Source organism: Vulpes vulpes, chromosome 2 (genome assembly GCF_048418805.1).
Source record: "Vulpes vulpes isolate BD-2025 chromosome 2, VulVul3, whole genome shotgun sequence".
Lineage (NCBI taxonomy): Eukaryota > Metazoa > Chordata > Mammalia > Carnivora > Canidae > Vulpes > Vulpes vulpes.
In genome coordinates, this window is record NC_132781.1 from 12,417,520 (window position 1) to 12,443,999 (window position 26,480).

General features: G+C 37.1%; 1 protein-coding gene across 12 annotated transcripts in view; it reads right to left on the reverse strand.

The window, feature by feature from the left end:
* CEP112 (centrosomal protein 112) overlaps positions 1-26,480 on the reverse strand; it is a 397,262-nt gene that overhangs the window by 307,880 nt on the left and 62,902 nt on the right. For all 12 annotated transcript variants that reach the window (XM_072746768.1, XM_025999623.2, XM_072746763.1 and 9 more), the window contains 4 exons: positions 14,999-15,085; positions 12,592-12,691; positions 9,042-9,160; positions 3,494-3,637 (listed from right to left, as the gene is read on the reverse strand). In XM_072746768.1, coding sequence (XP_072602869.1) covers positions 3,494-3,637; positions 9,042-9,160; positions 12,592-12,691; positions 14,999-15,085 — 450 coding nt within the window. The remainder of the gene's footprint in view (positions 1-3,493; positions 3,638-9,041; positions 9,161-12,591; positions 12,692-14,998; positions 15,086-26,480) is intronic.

Here is a 26,480-nt window from a genome sequence, read left to right on the forward strand (position 1 = left end):
TAGACTATATATGTCTGTTGGGCTTATTATACTTTTGATAGGGAGGAGGGGGTGAGCTTCAGGGTAAAGCGCCCCAGAAACTGTTGTTGTTGAGTTGTGGGAGCTCCTTATATATTCTGGATGTCTATCCTTTACCACATATGTGATGTGTGAATATATGCATTCTGCTTGAAAAAAGAAGAAAACAAGAGGAGGAGGTAGAAGAGGAAGCCACCAGCAAATGAAAATACTGGATGTGAAAAAATATATAATAGCTAAATAAAAGGTATAATAGACACAAAAAACAGAAGGAATTCTACTAAAGAATTAACTGGTGAGAGTAAGATCTGAACAGGAAACCATCCTAGGAGCAGAGAATAGGAAGGAAATATAAAGAGAGAAAACAAAGAAAAGATCTAAGAGGTAGGAAGGACAGATCTTTTTGGAGGAATAACAGAAATAAATTTCTCTGAACACAGACTTAAAGGGCTCCAATAATGCCAAAAAATTCACATCTAGAGACATCAGAGTGACATTTAAAATTTATAAAAATCAAAAATCAAAGATATGCTGATGTTCAAAACTACTCTTATCCTCTACTTAAAAACCATTTTAGGCCACGCTTCTTGTCCTGTTTTTCTCTTCATGTTATTCTATCGTCTTTCGGCACCAAACACTGAGTTGAGAAAATCTGAAGGAAGCTTAATATTTTCTCCTTATAAGTGACCTAAGTTTTTGTTGTTTTTCCTTTATTGGGGTGGGTAGTGGGGGGTGGAAAGAGCTACAATCTATAATCTGGCCACTCAAAAGATTCTAAAGAGTCTCAAGGACTTATCAGGATGTGCTCAGCACACTTTGAGAACTGCTGTACTGTGGTAAGAAATCTCTTCAGAAAATAATCTTGTGTCTTCTGCTAAGATCCCATGCTTCATAAAGAGGGGGGGGTGCAGGTGGCAGAAAGATGTTTGGTTTTGGTTGCTAATTTTATCTTTTTTTTTTGTTTTTTTTTTTTTAATTTTTATTTATTTATGATAGTCACAGAGAGAGAGAGAGGCAGAGACACAGGCGGAGGGAGAAGCAGGCTCCATGCACCGGGAGCCCGATATGGGATTCGATCCCGGGTCTCCAGGATCGCGCCCTGGGCCAAAGGCAGGCACCAAACCGCTGCGCCACCCAGGGATCCCGCTAATTTTATCATTAAAAAAGTTTTATTATGGGACATTTCAAACATACATAAAAATAGAAAGAATAGTATGATAAATCCTCTTGTGTCCAGCACCCAAAATCAACATATAGTGGCTTCTGAAACAAACTTTCTAGGAATCCAATGTGTTGAAGTACCACTTGCACCTCCTCTTCCAGAGGCAACCAGTGCTGACGAGTCCTAAGCCCTGGTATCACCCAGGTTGCTTGTAGATTTCTACAGTGCTAGTTTAGGATTCGGCTTTCTTGAACAAGTCAGTTTCCGTTCACTCACTGCCTTTCTAACTCCAAAAATTTCATTACTGCCAAATGCTATTTGCCCTTCTGAGTTATACCTTTTTCTTTATCCCTCTACTATCATTTTTGTGGGAGGGGATGGAGGCCAACACAATCTTCAAACAAATGTTAACTTCTTGAATTCATCATGTCCTCATTTATAGGTCTCTCTCTTGATTATCATTCTTATATGTTACACTTTCAAAGATAGTATTAAATTATCTATTGAGCACTTATTATGTAACTTAATTTATATGTATTAAATTATTAAAAATCTCCAACCATAGGGATGCCTGGGTGGCTCAGCCTTCAGCTCAGGTCATGATCCTGGGGTCCTGAGATGGAGGACTGCATCAGGCCTCTTGCTCAATGGGGAGTCTGCTTCTCCCTCTCCCTCTGCCCCTCCCCCAGTTTGTGTGCATACATGGTCTCTCTCTGGTGCTATCTCTCTCTCAAATAAATAATTTTTTTTAAAGATTTTATTTATTCATTCATGAGACACACACAGAGAGAGAGAGGCAGAGAGACACAGGCAGAGGGAGAAGTATGCTCCATGCAAGGAGCCCAACACGGGACTCAATCCCAGGACCCCAGGATCACACCCTGGGACAAAGGCAGGAGCCAAACCGCTGAGCCACCCAGGGATCCCCTAAATAAAATCTTTTAAAAATTTTCCAACAACATATATTACGCTGTACTACTGTTATCCTATCCCACAGATGAGGAAAATTACCATGTGAATGAAGAACTTACATGGCACTCAAGCTGGTAAACTGGGATTTGAACCCAAGACCCTAAAGCCCAAATTCCAAGTCACTATGGATCCTGCTTCCCATTTCTTTAACCCTGTGAGATAGTCTGTAGAACTGGTCTAGGGATCTCCAAGATAAGCCTAAGTAACTGACTCTTGTTCAAATTCCACAGCTTTAAATTCAAGGAAGTACATGGCCAAGCCAGGCTGGCTGGGATGGACCATGAGTGGAAAATGAGAACTGTGTTCAAGCCTAGTACATGAGGCTCTACCATTCTGCAAGGTCATATCATATATTAGGAACAAGACTGATGAAGTGTACTTGCCTCACATATGAGGAGCCCCAACCATGTGCCCATGAGCCTACCTGTTTCAGGCTTACATATTTTAGGAAGTCAGCCAACCTCCTCAAAGGCTGAAGATGCTCACTCTCTCAGACCTACCCTCTGCAGCCTGCTGCTTCCCCAATTCTCCTCTCTTGAGGGGAATCCTTCATGTTTCCTTAGAGAAAGCTACTGGTCGCTCTGCAGTGAATTCTGGTGACTTCCTTCTCCATATTCTCAGGAAGGGAATTTTTAGGGTTTACCCATGCAATATCTGGGTCTGGTCCCTCGGACAAGTTGAAATGAAACAAAATGAAATTAAAAGAAAAGAGAAAGACAAACAAGGAGGAAAAGGGAGAGAGAGAGAGAGAGAGAGAGAGAGAGAGAGAGAGAGAGAGAGAGAAAGAAAGAAAGAAAGAAAGAAAGAAAGAAAGAAAGAAAGAAAGAAAGAAAGAAAGAAAGAAAAGGAAAGAAAAGAAAAGAAAAGAAAGAAAAGAAAAGAAAAGAAAAGAAAAGAAAAGAAAAGAAAGGAAAAGAAAAGAAAAGAAAGGAAAAGAAAGGAAAGGAAAGGAAAGGAAAGGAAAGGAAAGGAAAGGAAAGGAAAGAAAAGAAAAGAAAAGAAAGAGAAAGAAGGAAAGAGAGAGGGAGGGAGACAGGAAGGAAGGATCTCTAGCGTAAAAGTCAGTGAAAAAAACAAGAAAAAAGATTTATCAAGGCCTCTGGGGGTTAAGCAAAAAAAAAAAAAAAAAGTGGCACTGAACAATCCAGAGCAAAATCCCACAGCAGACTTCAAGAGCTGTCCATTGTCGCATATAATTTTGTATCAAGTCAGAAGATAAAACGTTTTTTTTTAATTCTATAACACATTTATTTATGCACTGCACACATTGAGGAAGCATGGAGTCATGGAGATTAATAGGATAGCTACTTAAAACGGCAAGAAAAGGAAAAAAAGACTCACCGTGGACTGTGTCTGTGCCATGTATTCACCCTCCATTTTATTCAGACGCACGTTTGTGTCCTCGAGCAATTCTTGAATATTTTCCGTGTGCCGCTTTTGAAGATCAAACTTTTCCTTTTCCATTTCTGCGACAGCATTGTGGAGCTACACAGTGAATTCAAGAAGTGACTCTTTTACTATTATTAAAGACAGAAGAGACTACTTTGCAATTCAGAAAAAAAATGTTTTCTTATATTTCTCTATTTATTTGGTCCTGAACAACAAAAGATATAAAACTCATAAATAAACATTCGAAGTAAAGATATATAGAGCATGGTTAATAAACAGTTTTTTTCATGGTGCCTGGGTGGTTCAGTCGGTTAAGCATCCAACTCCTGACTTTGGCCCAGGTCATGATGTTGGGGTTGAGAGGTAGAGACCCGCATCAGGCTCCATGCTCAGCAGGGAGTCTGCTTGAGATTCTTCCTCTCTCTCTCTCTCTCTCTCTAAAATAAGCAAATAAATCTTTAAAGAAAAAAGAAACAAGTTTTTTCTTCACTTCCCTGAGCTGAAAATTTTAATGAATAAACAAATATTAAAGGGAATTATCTACTTCAGGTAGAAATAGTAAATAAATCATACAGATAGCACAATGGGCGTTAAAAATCTGTTCCCAGCCTGGGGGCATTCCCTCACTTATCTTAATGAAAGTGAAATTCTGAGCCTAACTCCTATCCTCTACCACCAACCTCCTCACCCCTACCCCCACCTCCACTCCCCACTCCACCTCCCAACCCCAGGCTCACTCAACTGGGGCAGGGGTGGGGGCACGAAGTCAAGAAGAGTTTAAAAGATTTGATTAACCCATTCATGACTAGGAGAGACACATGCATGTAGATTCTGATTTGACTGAGAAGATACTGAACGAACAGGGAAACCCCTGAGAGATGGTGGGAACTCGAGGCAGAATGCAGTCAGTAATTAAGCCCATTACTGGGAAGAGCCCCAAGAACTTTTCTCATTTCTAGGGGAACAGGAAGAGTGGCTCAGCAACAGCCACACAAAAGAAGACCCTTGGGTTTCACAAATTTAACATATGCAGTTTGGACTTTTTTTTTTTTTTAGTGTGGGCTATTTTTGAGTGGTCCCCAAAATCCCTGATATGTTGTGTTTATGTTTTTGCCAAAGTCTGTTTTAAATTGGTGTAACAATGTCTGAGAGTCAAAGGTCAGTCTCTTAGCTGGCACATGAATGTAGCTAAGCCCACTGCACCTAAATTTCAGCGCTGTTGACTGACATGATCGAAAGGGTCACTTAGAATTTTGTGGCTTTAATCATGTTGTAGTGGTTTGTTTGTGGTCTCCCAGAGGTCCTAGGACATATGCCTACCAAAAGTTACAAATCTACTATACCTAGTCATCCATTAGTGACTTTGGGATTCTCAGGTGCATCCCACAATTGATTTACACGGGGACTGCCTGCTGAAGCCAGAGGAGTGTCTATAAGTCAGAGTTATTTCATCAAGGGAATTTATAGTTAAGACTGCAAGGGTAAACATGATACCAGCAGAAACAAGTATGCTCTAATTTGGCTGATACTTTTGAGGATCAAACAGGTGTATGTAGTCTAATAATCTGACTGGAGATGACTAATACTCCAGTATTCATCCAGAAATTTTATTAGTATCTACCACATACCAGGCATAATACATCACTGAGAGCTTTCCCAAACCTAGCAATGAACTGGAGTCCAGGCAACTTGGTTGGGAGGCTTTAAAGGGCAAATATTCCCCTGAGTGATATACTGTTTTAGCAGCAAATATTTGTCATGCTCTGAAGTACAGACCTTGCTAAGGTTTATTAAGCCATCAGGATGCCACCAGAGCACTGATAATGAGGAGATCTATACATTTTTTTTCGTCAGGGTTTGGCAATGGGCACAGGGGATGCAGAAGGCCCTCCCAGCATCCTACATATGGACACCAGCATTCTACATATGGACATTTGACCATGTAGTTGCCTCATGCTAGAAGGGACCCAGAGAAATCAGCAATCTGTCTAAATAGATGGGGGAAGTACTGTAAAAACCCACAGGTTAATGGTGTAGCCACTTTGGAAAATAGGCAGTTCCTTGAAATGTTAAGCACAGAATTACCACATAACTCAGAGATTCCACTACTAGGTATATACCTGTGAAATAACAGAAAATTACATATATTGGTCTGTGCCCCCACTTCATGGCACAAAGCTAAAATCCTTGTAATGTCCTAAGTAATAAGAGTACTAGGAGCATCTTTTGTTCTAATATTTGATCTTTGACCCTGGCTCCTGATTTAGAGATCCTAAATCCCTTAGAACTTCCTAGGTGAAAGAAGTGTGTGTGGTTCTAATGAGGTGACTTTTGATGGGCTCCTGGATAGTTTCAGGATGGGGGCTGGTGATCTAGATGGTCAAGCCAGATTAGAAGCTTGTAACTTTCAGCCCTACTCCCCACCCTCTAGGAAGGGAAGAGTAGCTGAATATTAAATTTACTGTTGCTCATGCCTGCATAATAAGGCCTCCCTAAATATCCTAAAAGTTTGGGATTTGGAGGGATTCTGGGTTGGTGAACACATGAAGGTACTCATGTGAGAGTGGTGTGCCAGGGCAGGGCATGGAAATTCTCTGCCCTTAGCCCTGTGTATCTTTTCATCTGGTGATTTATCAGTATCTACTATTATATCCTTTATAATAAAATAATGAATGTAAGTAATGTCTCCCTAAGTTCTGTGAGCTATTCCAGCAAATCACAGAATCCAAGAAGGGCTTCTGTTACTACTATATATAGCTGTTTGGTAAGAAGTACAGGCAACAATCTGGGACTTTTGATTGACATCTGATGTGGGATTTAGCCCTTATCTTGTAGGATCTGACACCAACTAAGTCTAGGCAAACAGTATCAAATTTAGTTGAATTACAGGACATCCAGTTGGTATCCAAGAAAATCGCCTGATGTGTAGAAAACCCACGTATATGGAGTCAGAAGTATTATGAATATATGAGTGAAGGAAAACACAAGCAGTGTTTTTTCCCAAACAGCCAAGAGAAATGAAAATATATGTTCAGACAAAAACTTGTACATAAGGTTTCATAGTAGCGTTATTCATGATATCCAAAAAATGAAATCAATTCAAATGCCCACCAACTGATGAATGGATAAACAAAATGCAGTATATCCATTCAACAGATTATTCAGCTTTAATGCTGACTGAACTCTTGATTCATACCACAACATGATAAAACTCAAAAAAACATGATAAGTGAGAGAAGTCAGTCACAAAATGCCACATGGCATGTGATTCTATAAGCAAAACTCTAGAGACAGAAAGTAGATTAGTGGTTGCAAGAGGCTGGAGGAAGGGGAAACAGAAATTGACTGGCAATGGGTTTCTTCCTAGGGTGACAGAAATGTCCTAGAAATCAGATAGTGATGATGGTCACACAACCTTGTAAGTATAAATCATTGAACTGTACACACATTTTAAGAGGGTGAATTTTATGGTGTGTGAATCATAATTCAATGTTTTTAAAGGCCCACACATTAGAAAGAACATGATAATCAGATAACTGGGAAAGTTCCATGAAACTAGTACAAAAGTACAAGTGTAGTGACAGAAGGGGAGGCTTGAAAGAAGATAGTCTCAGTTATGAAGAGCCACATAAATTTCCTACTGGGAAAACCACTGGAGTGATTTAAACATGGTGGTGAGGGAAACCAGATATGTGTTAGAAAGACCATCGGTGTGGTGTATTATTACAGGGCATGGACTAAAGAGGTGCAGAGAGTCCAGTTAGAGCAAATATAGGAAGGGGTGATCGTCTCTGGAACTAGAGAGGAAACAGTGGTGAAAAACAAAACAAGTAGAGTGAACAAAACAAGTAGAATTTAGCAAGTCACTGGATGGAATAGGTAAGGCAAAAAGAAGAGTCTAAGCAGCTGGGCAGATAGCACTGCCACAGGGAAGAGGAAATCAGGGAAAAGCCCTAGGAGGAGATCATTTTAGCAACAAAGGAAGAAAATGAGGTTTGGAGAGAATGATGAGATTCAGGTCAAGGAGAGATCTTAACTAGGTAGTTGTATAACGGACTTGGAATAAAAAAGGTGGGATGGAGATTTCTATTAGGGACATTATGGAGTACATGCACACACAGGCACAAGCATACACACATGCACACACACACACACACACACACACCATACACCCATGTGTATAAATATACATGCACATGTATGCACACTCATACCACCTGTCCATGTAGATGCTTAATAAATTTTTAAGAAATAACTACATAAATCACAAAGCATCTATCATCTGCTTATTAATTTTTGGTACCTATCTTGCTTACACCACATTTTCTCTCATATTTACATGCAATTGTACTTCATAAAAAAGACTTTCAATCACGTTTGCAGAACATTCATATCCACTAATTAATAGGCAGCTGTAAGAGAGACTTGTTAATCCAACTGAAGAAATAAAATGCATCCTTGAACATAGCAGACTTTTCCAATACTTGGCAATTTAAACTGAACTAGGGAATTCAGGCAAAAGAAGGAAGGGGTCCTACTATATACACAATGCACCTGCAACAAACACAAAAATATGCCAAATTTATAGAATACATAAAACCGAAAAAAGAGAAAGAGGAAAAAACACAGAAATTGACAAAATAAAATCAGAAAAGAGATAACTCTATGCATCCTAATATATCTGCAGTGTACTTCCCAGACTCATCCTAAAGCTGCCATCACCAGGACATATTTCAGACCAACAGTATCTGCTTGGAAAGGCACTTGTAACTGTCAGTAAAATATTTCGAATTCAGACCATAATTAAGAGAAATATGAGTTAGCAATATGAGTTATCTTTATGATAGAATACCTCAAAAGAAGTGACATACCTAATTTATTTTAAACACATATTGTAATTTGAACTAATGGCTAAGGGCTCCTAAGTGAAAGTACTATATGACTATGTGAGATTCGTTCATAAGAAGTATTTTTATTACATTTCTCTTGGCACTACTAAATTATATGAAAATATTTTTCTTAATTAAGTTAAATGCTTCTCCAAGAATAACCCATCCACTACTGATTTTGTTTACATCAAAAATAAGTTTATACTATAAATATTGTGTTATCTGAAATTTCCGAAAAGAAATGATCCAGTGGCCTAAGTCCAAAATTAAAAAGGTAAAATTTCCAAAAATTATCCTACTGCTTTTTCCCTAATTTTTCTTAAAATCCATATGCTATAACAAATAATTCAGAAAATAAAATTAAAGAATAGTCAAAAGTAAATTTTCTAAGTGAAAACTACTTTTTAAGCCATTAGACTAGAGAAAATATACCAAAACATGAGCAGCAGCTATTTCTAGACAGTTGGTCTTGGATTTTAAGTTATTTTAATTTTCTTTTTTCATGCTTTTCTGTATGTTCTGTAAACATTCATTATTTTTATAATTAAATATATTACTTTGAGGCATAAACCTTTGTATTTTCCATCATTATTTTATTTTATGGCGCTTACCTTTTTTTCCCAATCATTATTCAGAGATTCTGTACTCTGTTCACACATCTTTTTTAGCTCCGTAATCTGGTTTTCTTTGGTTTCTCTGATAACTTGACAGTCACGTATAAGGGTCTGAACTGTCAAAAATGATGGAAACATAGTTAAGCCAATTCTAGCTACCTCATAAGAGTCTGATGACAAAAAATATGGTTTAACAGTTAACAGATAATTTCATTTTCTGCCAGTCTTCTCAATTGTCTAAAGTATCTCTTAGTCCTTCCTTCCTCCATTCCTACCACCAAAGCCTTGGTTGAATCCATTATTTATCACTCTGTAGACGATTTTAACAGTGTTCTGGCCTCCACATCATTCTCTCCCAGTGGGTCCTCCATTGCTCTGAAGAGGACCTTCTATAGCACAACCCCAGCACCGTTACTCCTAGACTTGAAATCTTCTACAGCTTCCCTCAACTAAAAGGTAAAAGCCAAAACTCTCTAATATGGAAAACAATTCTACATGATGTGACTACTTCCTGGCCATATCTCTCACCACCTCCGTATTTTTAACCTTGTATTGTAAACACACCAACCTATCTACAGCTTCCTGAGGCCACATTCTTTCACTGCCTAACTGTGATCATTTATTATGTGGAATGCCCATCCCTCCCTTGTTTTTTTTTTTTTTTAATTTTTATTTATTTATGATAGTCACAGAGAGAGAGAGAGGCAGAGACACAGGCAGAGGGAGAAGCAGGCTCCATGCACCGGGAGCCCGACGTGGGATTCGATCCCAAGTCTCCAGGATCGCGCCCTGGGCCAAAGGCAGGCGCCAAACTGCTGCGCCACCCAGGGATCCCCATCCCTCCCTTGTTAAGAAACCCCTACCTATCCTCAGTTGCAACTCTGGATCATCTTCTTTATGAACTATTCACCAACCAGATTTCTCCCTTGCAGAGACAGGAAGAAACTCCTCTTTATCCCCAGGGAACCTCATCTATTTCTCCAATAAATCACTTATCACTTTTAATATGTTACAATGGTTTACTTGCCTAACTCCCAAGGAGAAAGATATCTCAACTTTTTATCTGCAAGGCATAACAAACACTACCATACAGGCAAGTACTCAAAAAGATATATCCTGAATACAGATGAAGGAACCCATCATTTCAATATATCATCACTCCTAGATACATTAAAATCATTGCCAAGGTTTATGTTACTGAAACAAAATAGGCTTTAAATTGTATAAAACATTTTCCTTATAAATCATCTAGATTTCTATCTTCTTTTTTAAAAATGATTTGAATTACTGCTGATTTAAGTGAAAATTTGTTTAATATATTCATGTAAAATAAATTCTGGAGGGTAAAGTAAATTCAGTTGTATGTTTGCTTGAATGTACTATTTTCCTAGCTTACTGAACATGTTCCTCACTTACTATAAGATTGCAAAATTTTCATAAACATTTACATAGAAACTTCTTTCACTCATGTATCTCAACTATGTAACACAGGAGGGAAACAGGCAAATGATCCAAGCTAACCATATAGTCTTTAGCACCTACAACATTTTACTTCACAATTCCAAAATTAAAACTAAGATCTGTTTGCAATTCAAAAAGTCTTAGGAAATATTATTTTTAAACCTTAGGCATGTTTAAATTGCCTGGTTTGAATCAGAGTAAGAAACGAAAACTTAGAAAAAAATTTTAAATATTTTTGTAGCCACTGATATTTGGCGAAAGAACCTGAACAAATTTCTAATTATTCTCACCAACGTTTAAGGCTGGAAGAAATAAACCTAAAAATATATATTTTATTAATTAACTTGTATATGTAATTGCCACCCTATATTTCAAGGGCATTACCATCCTCTCAGATACATTCAGGCTTGGTGGTTTGGGAGAGAGCCAGTAAGTTCCATATGGAAACCCTAAACAGAAACCTCTCCCATCGCCTATACCTTACCTTCACCAAATCCTCCAAAATACCTTCTTCACTTCCACTCTCACTACCCTCCTCATCCTCACCATCATTTAGGCATTCTAGGTCCTTATCACCTCACATGCAAAGTCACAGAAACATGGAAACAGAACATCCTTGAGTTGGAAGGGAGTTTATACCTCACCATTTTATAATGAGTAAGCCATGGCCCAGAAATTTCCTGATGTCATATAGCAAACACTGAAACAGCAGAACTGGGATTAGAGCCCATGTTTCTAATAAGTAGAATGCATTCTCTCTCTCTTTCTTTCTCTCTCTACCCCACCTCCATGTTGCTTTTATTATAACAAACTAGAAACAAGCCTCACCTTGTTTGGCACACCCACCGTTAACAGGCTACTTTCCTAAAACATGAGGTCCTAAAGCTCACCTCTCAAAAATCTTCTCTGACTTCCCAACATCTACAGGTTAACTTGAAACTTCAAAGTCTGAAATTCAAGGTCATGCTTAAGTCAGGCCAAGTCCCATGTCTAGTCCTTTTCAATCCTCCTAATGGTGTAGGATATCCACTCGAGCCCAGCGGTTCAGCAGCACCCTTCCCATACCTGACAACACAGCGTATACCTATCCCTGTACTCGGAACTCTTCAAACTAAACAAATCTTACAAAACTTTTAAAGTTCCTTTCTCCAAAACATATTTTCAACATTCACTCTCTCTGACCACTGTTGCATTTCAATGTTGTAACCTACAGTCATAGTCGATTTTACACTTGATTACATGCTTTCTCTTCCTTCATAATGAAAGTATAAAGGGGGAATACTTTTTAAATGTTTGTTCTGTCAATCACAATGCCAGCATATACCACAAAGCTTAAAGTAATTAATGCATTGAATTTTATTAGACCAACAGGAGTAATTTCCCTAGACTTCCCTGTGAAAGCCAGTAAGCTCTAATCTATAACCCACCCAGGGCAGTTCCAGTCCAATAAGGAGAGAGACCGTTAAGAAGAGGGAGGAAGAGTGACAGACTCATCCAACTCCTCAACCAAACCAACTACCACTACCGCCACCACACACACACACACACACACACACACACACACACACACCACACCCCATGTGCATACATACACACACACACAACATATGCACATATACACACACTACATACTCCATATTCCACATACACACATACCATACACACGAAATACTCCATATCCCACATACCCCATGTACCCCATACACACACACACACCATACACACATATACATACACAAATCACATACTCCATATCCCACATACATATACACATTATCATACACACCACATACCACATACACACACCCACACACACCTACCCCATGTACCCTATACACACACATACACATCCCTATATACACATATCCCACACCCCATACATATACGCACATATACACATACCACCTGCACATACACATCACACACACATATCACACCACATGCCTTCATACACACCCACACAGTTTTTCCTCATACATATGAAAATCCACAGAAATATCCCCATGTCAGAAATAAAATTTTACTTTATATAGCCAATAAAATAAAATGCGAATGCTTTTTAAAAACTAATGTAATAAAACATCACCTTTTATTTCAAGTTTTCTAATAGTCTCCTCCATTTCATATTGTTTCTTTTTGTATAAAGTTTTCAATTCTTCTATTTCATTATTCTTTCTTTCTAAAATCTGCAAATGAATTTAAAATGCTTTAGTAAACTATTTTTTATACATAGGACACATAGGATACATAGGACACAATATCAAAAATAATAACAAATGTTATCAGCTTCCAATTCTAATGTATCAATTCTTGAGAATCTAAATAATAAATTAGGTGAGTCTCTAAGATATAATTCCGAGATTAAAGTGTCATAAAGTAGCAAAGAGAAACCATCAGAAAATTGGCATGTTGGCTCAGCAAAATCCCCTCCCCACTGCACTGGGACAGAACATCTTCAGATGAGTGGTCCCTGGATCCTCCCTCTGGTGTCCTTTCTTTTTCACGCATAATAACAAGAATTCCAGATACATGGGAAGATGTGCTATAATAGGCTTCTTTTATATCTAGCTCTGCTATTATGAATCAAAAAATAAGTTCAAAACAAGCCAAAAATTGCATGACTTTTTTACATCATTAATTGTACTATGTCAGAAGTTTTAAATGAATCATTTTATAAGATTGAATCATGATTTTATACTTCTAAATATATCTACACACACGTCTCCCCCCCCCAAAAAAAAAATAGAGAAATAACCAAAACATAGTAGCCAGCAAGTAGGACAAAAAATGTGCTAACAAAGGGGAAAAAAGAAAACCAAATTGAGGCAGGAGTATGAATATCCATTTTTCTCATGGTTAGAGTATATTTCCTATACACCTAAATTCAGCTTTAAAAAAAATGGCAGAAAAAAATTAATTAATTAAAATTTTTTTTAAAAATGGCAGGAGGCATTATTCACAAACATCTAACTAACTTTTTCTTAGTGCTTTTACTATCAGTAAAAGTTTTAGTTCAAACTCTAAGAATGATTGGTAAATAAGAAACGGAGCTAGTTTGATCCTAATGTTCATAAACAAGCATAAAAGGAAAAAATGTCCACAAAAAGATAAAACACTCTAATTTTGTTCCTCCCCAATTTCTGACACTTAGAAAATGCCATCCAAGCAACAAAACGATGAATATACTTTCCAAATCTGGCATAAGGTCAAGGATTTTATTTATATTTTACCTGGCGTTTCAAACTAGCTGCATTGCTTTCTTTTTTCACGCAGAATTTATTTTAAAAGAGGAATTCCTGGAAAGAATTTTATTATTAAATGTTTTTCTTAGAATAGATTTTTGTAACGGACATACCAAGGAGCCTATTTCAAACTCTATTACTATGATTTTTCCAAGTTTATTTTTATACTTGTTTATCTTATACATCACTAGATTCTATTTCATTTGGATATACATTATGTTATATTAAAATTACATTACTAAATCTCTAACATATTTGTGACAGAGAGCTGTTTTTATCTAACCAATTTAAGCTAAGGTAAAATTCTAGTAAGAGCAGAAAGTAATACTGGCCTTTAAAATGTGAATGGGAAAGAAAGAAGAAGGAAAAGGATTCAATATTTTTCTCTTTCTAATTTTCAATCCGTGGTTTCCCTCTTGTTGCTTTGAAAGAAAAAAAGCCAAATAGGCACCTGACTAAATATTAATATATTTTCAGCTTTTGAGAAAGTGTGGATATGTGATGTGTGGCCTCAAGTCTCTGCCACCATCTCTGTCACTCAGTTTTGTGAGGCAGGATCAGGCTTCATTGTGAAACAGTAAATGCCAAGTTTCAATTTGGATTGACCTTCATGTATTAAAATATGTAAAAACATCACCCAACTTTTTAAATCAATACTAAAATATACTAACATTCATTCAAATTCCACGTAGGATAACTATAAATTGCTTATTGGTGCTGTGCCCATTAAGAAAAATAAGTTTTCTTTTAAAAAAAACAAATTGAAACATTAAAAGGCATAAATCCCAATGAACTACTGAAAAAAGAAGCCTACATTCAGTGCTACCATCATGGTACATGCAGTCTACACCAAACAGAACTAAATATAAAAGTTCCTTTTCTAATTAAAAAGAAAATGTTAATTTCCAGAAACTCAAAAGAGTTATCAGACTCAAATAAACACTGGTGTTTACAGCTGATGTCTTACTTCAGCTTTTACAAAAGGTAATAATTACGGACTGTAAGTCCAGCCTTCAAACAACAGAGGAAGAACTAGCAAACAATGCAAGCTATAAGGAAATTTACTTAAATACATTTGTTTAGAAAATGAAGTTTACAGATCAGCTTTGCCAAATTATTAATTTAACCAATTCCATTTATAGCACACTGTTATAAGTACATAAATAAATGGATGGTGGGATGATGGTCACAAAAGGTAGACTATTCTGAGTATTCAATATTAATAAAAGAATATTCCAGCAGATACCCTACCTTCTGAACATCGGCATCATGTTTCTGCTGCAGTTTAAGCTTCTCCTCATGATATTTAGCTTCCAACATTTTTGTTTTTATGTCCAACTTCAAGAAAAACATTTTAAAGGTGTTATTAACATACTTTTCCCTTTGGCAAAAGCACACAATTAAACTAAAATAATTCCCGATGTGAGAGTATCACTTTCCACTTTTTTCTTATAGTCACTGGTCTAGCGATCACATCATTTTACCAACACATTGGTTACATTCTTTGCTTACTTCCAGGCTAATTTTCAAATACATTTCACTGGAAAGGCAAAACTGAGACTACTAAATACAGATTCAGCAGTTATCCCCCCTCCTGCCACTCCTCAAAAGAAGTTATTTTTGCTAAATCCAAAAGTAGTTCAGCCTTTGTTTACTATTTTAAATTTGAGTCTCTATTTAACCTTTTTACTGTTTTATTCTCATATCTACATGCTCATTAAAACTACATGCTCATTACCTACATACTTAATTATGACAAGTTGAGAGTGGATGTCCACAATTATGGCATATTACTGATAACTGCACATTTCTCTTAATAGATCTTCCAGTTCTATCTCCTGGAATCGTAGATCCCAACTACTTCAAGGAGGTAACTTGATCTCCTTTTGAGCATTCATTAACAACCCCTCTCCTTATCAAACCAATATCTACTGTACCAGTGTTCTAAGCAAAGCCAGTCAAAAATGTAACCAATCCTTGTAGATAATAACCGGCACAACTCAGAATTAAAACAATAGTGGCAGGTTTTAAGATGAATATCATGAAATTGATTATCTCAAATGTAAAAGTTTGGGACCATCTGATGCCCTTACCCTTTGAAAGAATATATACACTAGAGTCTGACAGACTTCAATTCCATTGTGAATTCTCCTCCCACTACATTAACTATTGTGACTTTGGGCAAGTCACCATTTCGAGACTCTATTTCCTCTCCTGCTAGTTAAGATTAATTATCCTTACCTCAATGAGCAGTGAAGCTTATTTTAATAGTATCATTTAAGTAGCTACATTCAGAACACTACTTGGCACAAAGTAGGTACTCAAAAAAATTAGTCTACAACCTTCAGGAAAATTTTCTTTTAAAATAATACAAATGTACTGTCAAAATACTCTCTTGAAAATTTTTGAAACACTTTATATTTTTCAATTGCTATTTCAAAAAAGTAATGAATCTGAACTTAAGATAAACATGCATGATCAAATCAACATAGTAAAATGAAATTTAAAATCTTTACAAACAAAGTTAACACAGTCTCATGATTTTTTAAACACTGAGCGGTAGAGAGGAAAGCAGTCATCCATTTACTACACAAAAGGAAGAAATACTTAATGATTCCATTCTTTTGCCTCTAACTCCCTTTGTCACTTCTTCCTCATTCTAGCAGAAAGGGGGCTGGGTGATCTAAGTCTACATGAAGATCCTAAACAGAAGCATTTTAGGACTCTATTGAAAAATAAACTCAAAAAGCAATATAAGCAAGCTGGGCAGATACAGGAGACAGAATTCATTGCCATATCTTTCCACAACACCTTCAAGAGAATTTGTCATACCCTTGGCTTCTGAGGATCAGCCTTAAATGCCATGGAACTATGTTGCCATAACCCAATCCACCTCCTCCCCATCTGTCCCACTTTTCAATCCTGGTTGACCAGATTAGGAATAAACACCTGACATATGCTTAACCAATCCATTAGTTGGAGAATAATCGTTCTAATGCTCTCTCTTAAGAATCTGAAACTAGAATAGCAAGTTAGCAACTTTGAGGAACAAATAAGTTCTAGAGGGGCAGCAACCAAGAGAAAGCAGATGAATCCATTATGCAGAACACAGCAAAGCACATAACCAACACCGCAAAGACTAGAAGCCACACAGCATCTGAAATATTCACTAAGCAAACTCAGGCCCTAATAGTCTCCATGACACTAGGCATATTTGAATTTGAAGGTTTTTTGTATTCCTTTTTATTTCAGAGAAGCTTGATGGATCTCTGTTCTTGCAACCATAGAGATATGTCTAAATTTGATTTTTCTGCTATAATTTTTGCTTTAGTATAATATTAAATTTAAAGAAAAGTTGCAATAGTATTAGAAGGCATTCCCATATGCCTCCATCCAGATTCACAAACTGTTTATATTTTGCCTGATGTGCTTTATCATTTCTTATATCTATATCTACTTGTACATAAAACTATTTTCTAAACCATTTGTGAGAAAGCTAGAGACATCGTGCTTCTTTGTCCTAAAAGCTTCACTGTATATTTCCTTAAAACAAAGATGCTATCTTCCACAACCACAGTCATTATCAAAACCAGGCAATGTAACAGAACACAATAACATTACTTAATGCACAATCTACAGTCAAGCTTTATCAATTATCACAATAATGACATTTATTTCTATTTTTTCCCAATTCAAGATCCAATTCACGAACTGCCTGTAGATATCATATCAACTGTATCTCCTTTAATCTAGAACAGGCTTTGTGTTTCTTGATCTCGACATTTTTGAAGAGCACAGCCAATCATTAAATGTCTCCCAATTTGGATTTGTCTGATGTTTCCTAATGACTAGACTTACTACATTTTGGCAAGATTAACACTAACATGACATTGTGTCTTTTCATTCCATCTTATTAGGAGGAGGTTGGTTTGTCCCAATAACAATGTAACATTTGGTAACTTGGTTAAAAGAGAGAACACCAAGTTATTATAAGGGTAGTACTAAAAAGAAAGTTTCTCTACTGTCATCCTAAAATAATAATAATAAAGGAGTATCTCTTTTCTGGAAACTTACCTTGACACCACAGAATAGCTCTATATTTCTGCCTGTGCTCTGGGGCATGATTCATGATAAATTAATTATCAGGATTAGAATATAGAAATGATCTTACTAGTATAGTATATAAAGACATTACAGGACACAAGATATAGATATACAGATATGCATACATCTTTGTGCATTTATATACACATACCATATGCATATGGAAAGATAGTAAACATCCTTGCTTAATTTACCACAAAGACTTTAATTCAAAGACTGAATATAGCACTTCTAATTTATTTGACACCCCCCACCCCACCCCACCCCCACCCCCGCTAGTAAATCTGATTCCAAACAACATTTAAGTTTTCTTTAACTGGGCTTAACATATACACTATCAATTTCAAAGTGAAGAACCATGGGGGTCTACTTCAGACTATAATGAGGCTACTTCTCACCTCCCACTGTTAACAAGCACTAAATGGTATGAAATGTAGGAGGTGACCATTCCCAGGTATTAGGAAATAGGCAGTGTGATACCGACATCCTCCTAAGTTGAGCTCCACTATCATTCCTGGGCACAAACACAGTCCAAGCAGAGACCCAAAACTCTACTGAACTGGGAAGGTAAAGATCAGAGTTCAGGACAACTGAAGAAGCTGGAATCTTAAGTATAGGGCACTAGGGGAGATGAGAACTGCCACCAGGAACCACTGCCAGTCCTTGACCATGGCTGGGATGTATGTGCATTTGGCACACGGGGTGCATGCATAGGGTAAATAACAAGGCAATGGCTGCTATAAGGTAGAAAATAGAATAGATACCACAGATCACACAGTGCTGTGATATATATTGAAGGCCCAGCCCAAACAAACTAGAGGCATCTTCCTAACAACTTGGGAATACCTGGGCATTCAGCCAAAACACCAAAAGGCCACACTTTAGGCTTATCCTAAACCTACCCAATGAAGTCTAAAACCAAATTTTTAGAAGATCCTCAGAAGAGACAGAGCTTGTAGATTAGATTCCACCACGTTGGCGGAGTTTGGGAAGTATCTCTGACTTTCCACATATTTGTCTTAATGGAATGTAATGCCAAGTTTACACAAGTTGGAGGTAATTAACCAATAACTGAACAGCCCATAAAAACAACAACAAAAATCACTATTCTATGGAGGAAGACCACAGAATCTAGAGGTCTCTAAAATGTATCATCCATAGTGACAATGTCCTTTACACAGTAATTAACAAACATGAAAAGAAAAATGTCTATAAGCTAGACAAATAAGTAAAAGGATGAACCTACTTGGCACGCAAGACTTTAAAGCAGTTAATATAAGCAGTGCAAAGAACTAAATGAAAATATATTCAAAAAATTTAAAATGTATTTTTTTTTATTTTTATTTATTTATGATAGTCACAGAGAGATAGAGAGAGGCAGAGACACAGGCAGAGGGAGAAGCAGGCTCCATGCATCGGGAGCCCGACGTGGGATTCGATCCCGGGTCTCCAGGATCGCGCCCTGGGCCAAAGGCAGGCGCCAAACCGCTGCGCCACCCAGGGATCCCTAAAAATGTATTTTAATGAGGGAAAAGATAAGGAATCTCAGCAGCAAAATGGAATTATAAAAAGAAACAAGTAGATATTCCAGAACAGAAGATTATAATAACTGAAAGGAAAAAAAATCTCTAGATAAGCTTAATTGCACATTTGAGATGGCAGAAGAAAGTGTCTGTAAATTTGATGATGCATCAATAGAAATGATGTAGCTCAATGACCTGAGGGGAAATAAAGATTAAAGAATCAATGAAAAATGAACAAAACTTTACGAAGCTGTGGGACAAAAATCAAAGAGCCTAGTATACCTAAAGAGGGGAATGAGAAAGGGAGAGAAACTAGTTAAGGAAATATTGGCCAAGAACTTCCCAAGTTTGAGAAAAAATAAACACTAACTTAGAGATCCAAGATACTCAGTGAACTCTGAGCAGGATAAATACAAAGAAAACAACATCTAGGCATCTTACAGTCACACTGCTGAAAACCAAAGATAAAGAGAAAATTTTTAAAACAGCCAGAAGAAAAGAGACATTATCTACAGGGGAACAATAATAAGAATAACTGCTTGCTCCTCACAAGAAACAACAGAACTCAAAGGTCAACAGAATAATACCTCAGAAGTGCTGAAAAGGGGCGGGGGGGGGGGGGGGGGGGGCGGGAACCATTTCAGATAAAAGAAAAGCTAACACAAGTTGTCACCAGTAGAAGTACATAACAAGAAATAATAAATGATGTTCCTGAGGATGAAAGGAAATTATACCAGATACAAACTCATGTATGAAAAAAAGAAGAGTACATGAGAGGGTAAATAAGTGGATAAATACAAAAAGAGCATCTTTCATTCTCTTCTCCTAATTTACTCAAAACACAACTACTTAAAGCAAAGTTAATAACACTGGAAGGTGAGGTTTAATGTATGTAGAACTAGGTCAACAGCAGAGAATCAGGGCAAAGTTAAACTGAATTACACTATTTTTAAATTATTAGATTTGCAATGTGGGAAGCAGAAAGTGGGAACCAGTGTGAAATGGTTCAATATTGACACTACATAGACTTTGACAGGGATATCTCATCATGGTTTTGATTTGCATTCCCCTGCTGACAAGTGATGTTGAGCATCGTTTCAAATGTCTTTTAGCCATCTGTATGTCTTCTTTGGAAAAATGTCCATTCATATCTTCTGCCCATTTCTTAACTGGATTATTTGTTTTTTGTTTGTCTGTCTTTGGTTTTTGTTTTGGGGTTTTTTTTGGGGGGGGGGGTTAGGTTTGATAAGTTCCTTGCATTTTGGACCCTAACGCTTCATCAGATATGTCATTTGCAAATCTCTTCTCCCATTCCATAGGTTGCCTTTTAGTTTTGCTGATTGTTTCCTTCACTGTGCAGAAGCTTTTTATCTCGATGAAGTCCCAATAGCTCATTTTTGTTTTTGTTCCCCTTACCTTCGGAGACATGTCTAGGAAGAAGTTGCTATAACCAAGGTCAAAGAGGTTGCTGCCTGAGGCACCTGGGTGGCTCAGGCAGTTAAATGTCCAACTCTTGATCTCAGCTCAGGCCTTGATCTCAGGGTTGTAAGTTCAAGCCCCCATGGTGGGCTCCAGGCTGGGTGTAGAGCCTACTTAAAAAAAAAAATAGTTGATGTCTGTGTTCTCCTCTAGGATTTTGATGGTTTCCTGTCTCCTATTTAGGTCTTTCATCCATTTTTAATTCTTTTTTGTGTGTATAGTACAAGAAAGCAGTCCACTTTCATTCTTCTGCATGTTACTGTCCAGTTTTCCCAACACTATTCATTAAAGAGACTTTTTCCCATTTGATATTCTTTCCTGCTTTGTCAAAGATTAGTTGGTTATATAGTTGTGGGTCCTTTTCTGGGTTTTCTATTCTGTTCCATTGATCTATGTGTCTGTTTTTGTGCCAGTACCATATTGTCTTGATGACTACAGCTTTGTAACATAGCTTGAAATATGGAACTGTGAAGTCTCTAGTTTTGCTTTTCTTTTTCAAAATTGATTTTATTATTCAGGGTCTTTTGTGGATCCATACAAATTTTAGAATTGTTTCTTCTAGCTCTGTGAAAAATGCTGGTGGTATTTTGATATAGATTGCATTAAATGTGAAGATTGCTTTGAGAGGTATAGACATTTTCAAAATATTTTTCTTCTAATCCATGAGGATGGGAGGTTTTTCCATTTCTTTGTGTTATCTTCAATGTCTTTCTTAAGTGCTCTCTAATTTTCAGAGTACAGATCTTTTACCTCTTCAGTTAGGTTTATTCCTAGGTATCTTTTGGTTTTTGCTGCAATTGTAAATGGGATCAATTCCTTGATCTCTCCTTCTGTTGCTTCACTATTGGTGTATAGAAATGCAACAGATTGGGCAGCCCGGGTGGCACAGTGGTTTAGTGCCACCTTCAGCCCAGGGTGTGATCCTGAACACCCGGGATCGAGGGATCAAGTCCCACGTCAGGCTCCCTGCATGGAAGCCTGCTTCTCCCTCTGCCTTTGTTTCTGCCTGTGTGTGTGTGTGTGTGTGTGTGTGTGTCTCATGAATAAATAAAATCTTAAAAAAAAAAAAAAAAAGAAATGCAACAGATTTCTGTACATTGATTTTTGTATCCTGCAACTTTGCTGTATTCCTGTATAGTTCTTGGTGGAGTCTTTCCAGTTTTTGGTAGGGGTTTTCTACACAGAGTACCAAATGGTCTGCAAATAGTGGAATTTTCAGTTCTGGATTATTTTTATTTTTATTTCTTTTTTGTCTAATTGCTGAGGCAAGGACTTCCAGTACCATGTTAAATAACAATGGTGAGAGTGGACATCCCTGTCTTATTCCTGACCGTAGAGGAAAAGCTCTCAGTTTTTCCCAATGAGGATACTAGCTGTGGGTCTTTTGTATATGGCCTTTAAGATGTTGACATAGGTCCCCTTAGCTCCACCTTGTTGAGGATTTTTATCAAGAATGGATGCTTTCTCTGCACCTATTGAGAGGATCATATGGTTTTTATCCTTTCTTTTATTAATGTAGTGTATTACACTGATTGATTTGCAAATATTAAACCACCCTTGGAGTCCAGGAAAAAAATCCCACTTGACCATGTTGAATAATTCTTCTAATGTACTGTTGGATACAATTTGTTAGTATCTTGTCGAGAATTTTTACATCCATGTTCATCAGAGATATTGGCCTGTCATTCTCCTTTTTAGTGGGGTCTTTGTCTGGTTTTGGAATCAGGGTAATGCTGGCCTCGTAGAATGAGTTTAGAAGTTTTCCTTTCATACCTATTTTTTAATAGTTTGAGAACAATAGGTATTAATTCTTTTTTAATATTAGGTAGAATTCCCCTGGGAAGCCATCTGACCCTGGACTTTTGTTTGTTGGGAGACTTTTTATTACCGATTCAATTTTTCTGTTTATAGATCTGTTCAAATTAAAAGAAATTTTTAACTGACAATATCAAGTGTCAGTGAGGACTTGAACTCATATATATTGCTGATAGGAGTACAAAATTGTACAACTACCTGAAAAGCAGTTTAGCAATTTTATCCAAGAGAACTAAATACATAAGTTAACCAAAAAACTTGTACATTAATTTTCATGGTAGCTTTATTCATAACAGCCAAAACTGAGGACAAAGTAGTGATTAATCAGCAGATAAACAAATTATGGCATAGTCATACAATAGAACACTACTGCCTAGCATCATCACATCACATACTGTTAGGCCAGGAGAACAAAATTCAAAATCTAAAGCATGGTTTCTACTGAATGTGTCTTGCTTTAGCACCATCATAAAGTCAAAAAATGCATAAATCATCCTAAGTTGGGTACCATCTATAGTATCTATTTCAGTAGTAGCAGCAGCAGCAAGCAGTGAAAAGAAAATACTGCAGAAGCAGAAAAACAATAAATACTTGACTGATTACATACATACAACTTGCAAATCTCTGTTCCTAACAATTTACATGCATTATTTCATTATGTCATGTAATCCTCACAATGATGTTTGTAAGGGGGTACTTTTACTCTCTCCCTTTTACACAGAGTGAAACTACAGCACAAAGAGGTATCTGTTCAAGGTCACTGAGCCACAGAGGTATAAAGCCTGGATTCATACTCAGGGGACTGGGTCCAGCTAGTGAATACAAGCTAAATAAAGCTGAGTAGCTTTTAAAACATGAGGGTTAGGGGTGCCTCGGTGGCTCAGTCAGTTAAGCATCTAACTCTTGATTTTGGCTCAACTCAAGCCCAAAATCTGGCTCTGCACTGAGCATGGATGGAATCTGCTTAAGATTCTCTCTCTCTCCCTTTCACTCTGCCCCTCCCCTGCATTCTCTCTTTTTCTTCCTCTCTCTCTCAAAATAAATAAATAAATTAATTAATTAATTAATTAATTAAAAGATGAGGGTTCATCTACCAGCTCAAAATATAAAAAGAACTCAAGCAAGGAAAAGAAGATGCTTTCTAAATAAATAGTCTGATGGTTTTAATGAGAAATGCTTGCCTGGGACAGAAAACCTGACACAACTAGGGAGAAGAGTAGGGACAGGTACACAACCTGTAAGTCACTGACACTAAAACATGCTAGGATTCAACTTCTATTCCCTAAAGACTTCTAGTAATTTATTAAGATTAAGAGCTCCAATCTTTTTAAATCATTTAACACTTTATATACATTTTCCTCAATGATATTTAATAGATTAATTAAATTAATATTTAATTTTTTAAAATCCCAATTAAAGGATACCAGCAGAAATTGCTATTTAAATATCTGAGCTTGCACCACAAATTATCATTTTTCTTTTCTCCTTCTTATTTAACTAATGACCTTCTCATTGTGCATATATTCCACATTTTATACTTCCACTTCTCCCTTTCAGAATTTGCCTTCCACTCTTCATTAAAACTGCAAGTTCAAAGGTCACAATGTGACATAACTGTCCTTCTTCCTCCAAAAGCCCTTCAATCACCAAATCTAAGGGCAAATTCCATCCTTTTGTCTTCAGCGAATTGCACAAGGATCATCTTTTTTTTTTTTTTTTCCTCAGCTTCTGTGACTCTGCTGTTCTGGTTATCCTCTTGCTCTGGAGAGGGTTTCTCTTGTCTCCTCCACATTACTCCCACCTTCCAGCCAGCCCTGCTGGCTTCACTACAGTAAACACTTGCTTTGGTGATTTTATCCTGATTTAACCCTAGTCTCCCACGCAGGTGAGTCACATTGTCCATCTCCAGCACTCAGGTCTTTCCTAGTTTCCACCATCTCTAAGCCAGCTCCAGTTGGTCTTTGCTCTAGTACAATTCAACACTCGATACAAAATAAGAGTCACTATGTATAAATAAGTCCCTTATCTTTGCCTCCTCCTTGTCCCTGACTCTAAACATCCCGAGTCACCACATTCTAGGCCAGCACACAGTGCCTTGTTTCAGCCTGTTACAACCCTACAGAGTTCCTCAGGAACCCAACCCTCCATTGTCAGAAAGCCTCTTCACTCCACACTTGTCATCCCCATCTCCCACCCCACTAGTCCATCTGAGATACCAATACCCATTCATTTTCCTAAAGCACAGTTGTGAAAAGGGGAGGTAATACCCCCTTTCTTTTTTTTTCCCTGTACCACCAGCCAAGTCATCTACGAGCTCCAGCTAAACACATACCCTGGTTTCTACTTCCATGTCTTTCTTCTCTGCCTCTTCACATCTCATGGCTCAAACGCCATTTCCTCCATGAAGCCATCCTCAAAGTTCCCAGAAAACAGCAATTTTTCCTTCCTTAGGATACCCTGTAATAATTTATATTCAACACTGCCCTGCAGTTGCTTTGCAATTCACTTTCTTTCCTTCTTTCCTGGAACTGAAATACAAGTTTTAAAGGATTTTCTCATCATGTTTGCCAAATAAAATAATTAAACATTGTAGTCACATTTATATTCTCTTTGTACTATACTTACACACACATATATAAGCACATAGGTATGTATATGTCAAATTAAGTTTTAAAGTTTAGACAAATGAATAACTGAGCCTAAATTATAGAACTTTCGAGGTCAGGCTAAGAAGAGGGAGCCAGTGAGAGAGGGCAGAGAAACTCTGCTAAAGCAATGCATAAGAAATGCCACTGATTTTACCCCATTTCTAAAATTAGCCATTGTCCAACATGTTTTCAACTATCAATCCTCTGATGTAAAAAGGGTTTGGACTGGAACTGAAATACCTGCATAGGCCATTTGCCCTCTTAAAAATATCTTATGGCAAGAATCAGTTGATGTAAGTGGAAAGAGGAGAGCTTTACCTCCTCTGACCAAGTCCCGTGCAATAGAACAAGAAGATCCACTCAATTACTTGAACCACCACCTCAGGGCTAAACCACCCACTTCTAGAAAAAGCAGCATGCAGCCAGCAAGAGACTTAGACGATTCCACAGAAATACAAGGCGTGTATGACAAGCCATTCCACGGACAACTCACTGCCCAAACAGAGGAACTGAAAATGGATAGCCTCCCACTGTAAGAGGCACGGCCCTGAGCTATTTCTAAGAGAATCTCTAAAATTTGGACTTAGATCTTAAGAAATTTTATTTAGAAAGTCCATTTGGCTTTATTTTCTCTGAAGTATGTGCTTCAAAGAATGGCTCTGAGGTTGGACATTCTTACTAAGTGAATAAAACTGATAAAGGTGCTCACGTAGGATTTGAGTATTTCCTTAGGTATAAAAATATCCCATTTACAGTATAACTAGTTAAATTTTAGAACAATTTCCACTGTCATTTTATTTAGCTGAATACACACAAACTTTAAATTAAGGGTTGTTTAAAAAAAAAAAAAAAGAATTACTTACCAATCTATTCACTCAGGTATTCAACATTCACTCCTACAGAGGGCATATTTCTTACTTAGAATGGTACTTTTTACTACTAGCAGTTTTGCAGGTGCAAAGTATGTTTAACATTTGATACTGAAATCAGTACAATACCAAAATAACAGCACAAGAACTATTAATGAATTTGTAAGAAGAAAATGTATTAAAGTTATTTAAACAGGCATCATCTACATATTTTAAAAATAGCAATGAACTCCTTATAATGTTATTTCAAAGCTTTAATGTTGATCAACTACCTTAATCATATCAAAAGGAATAA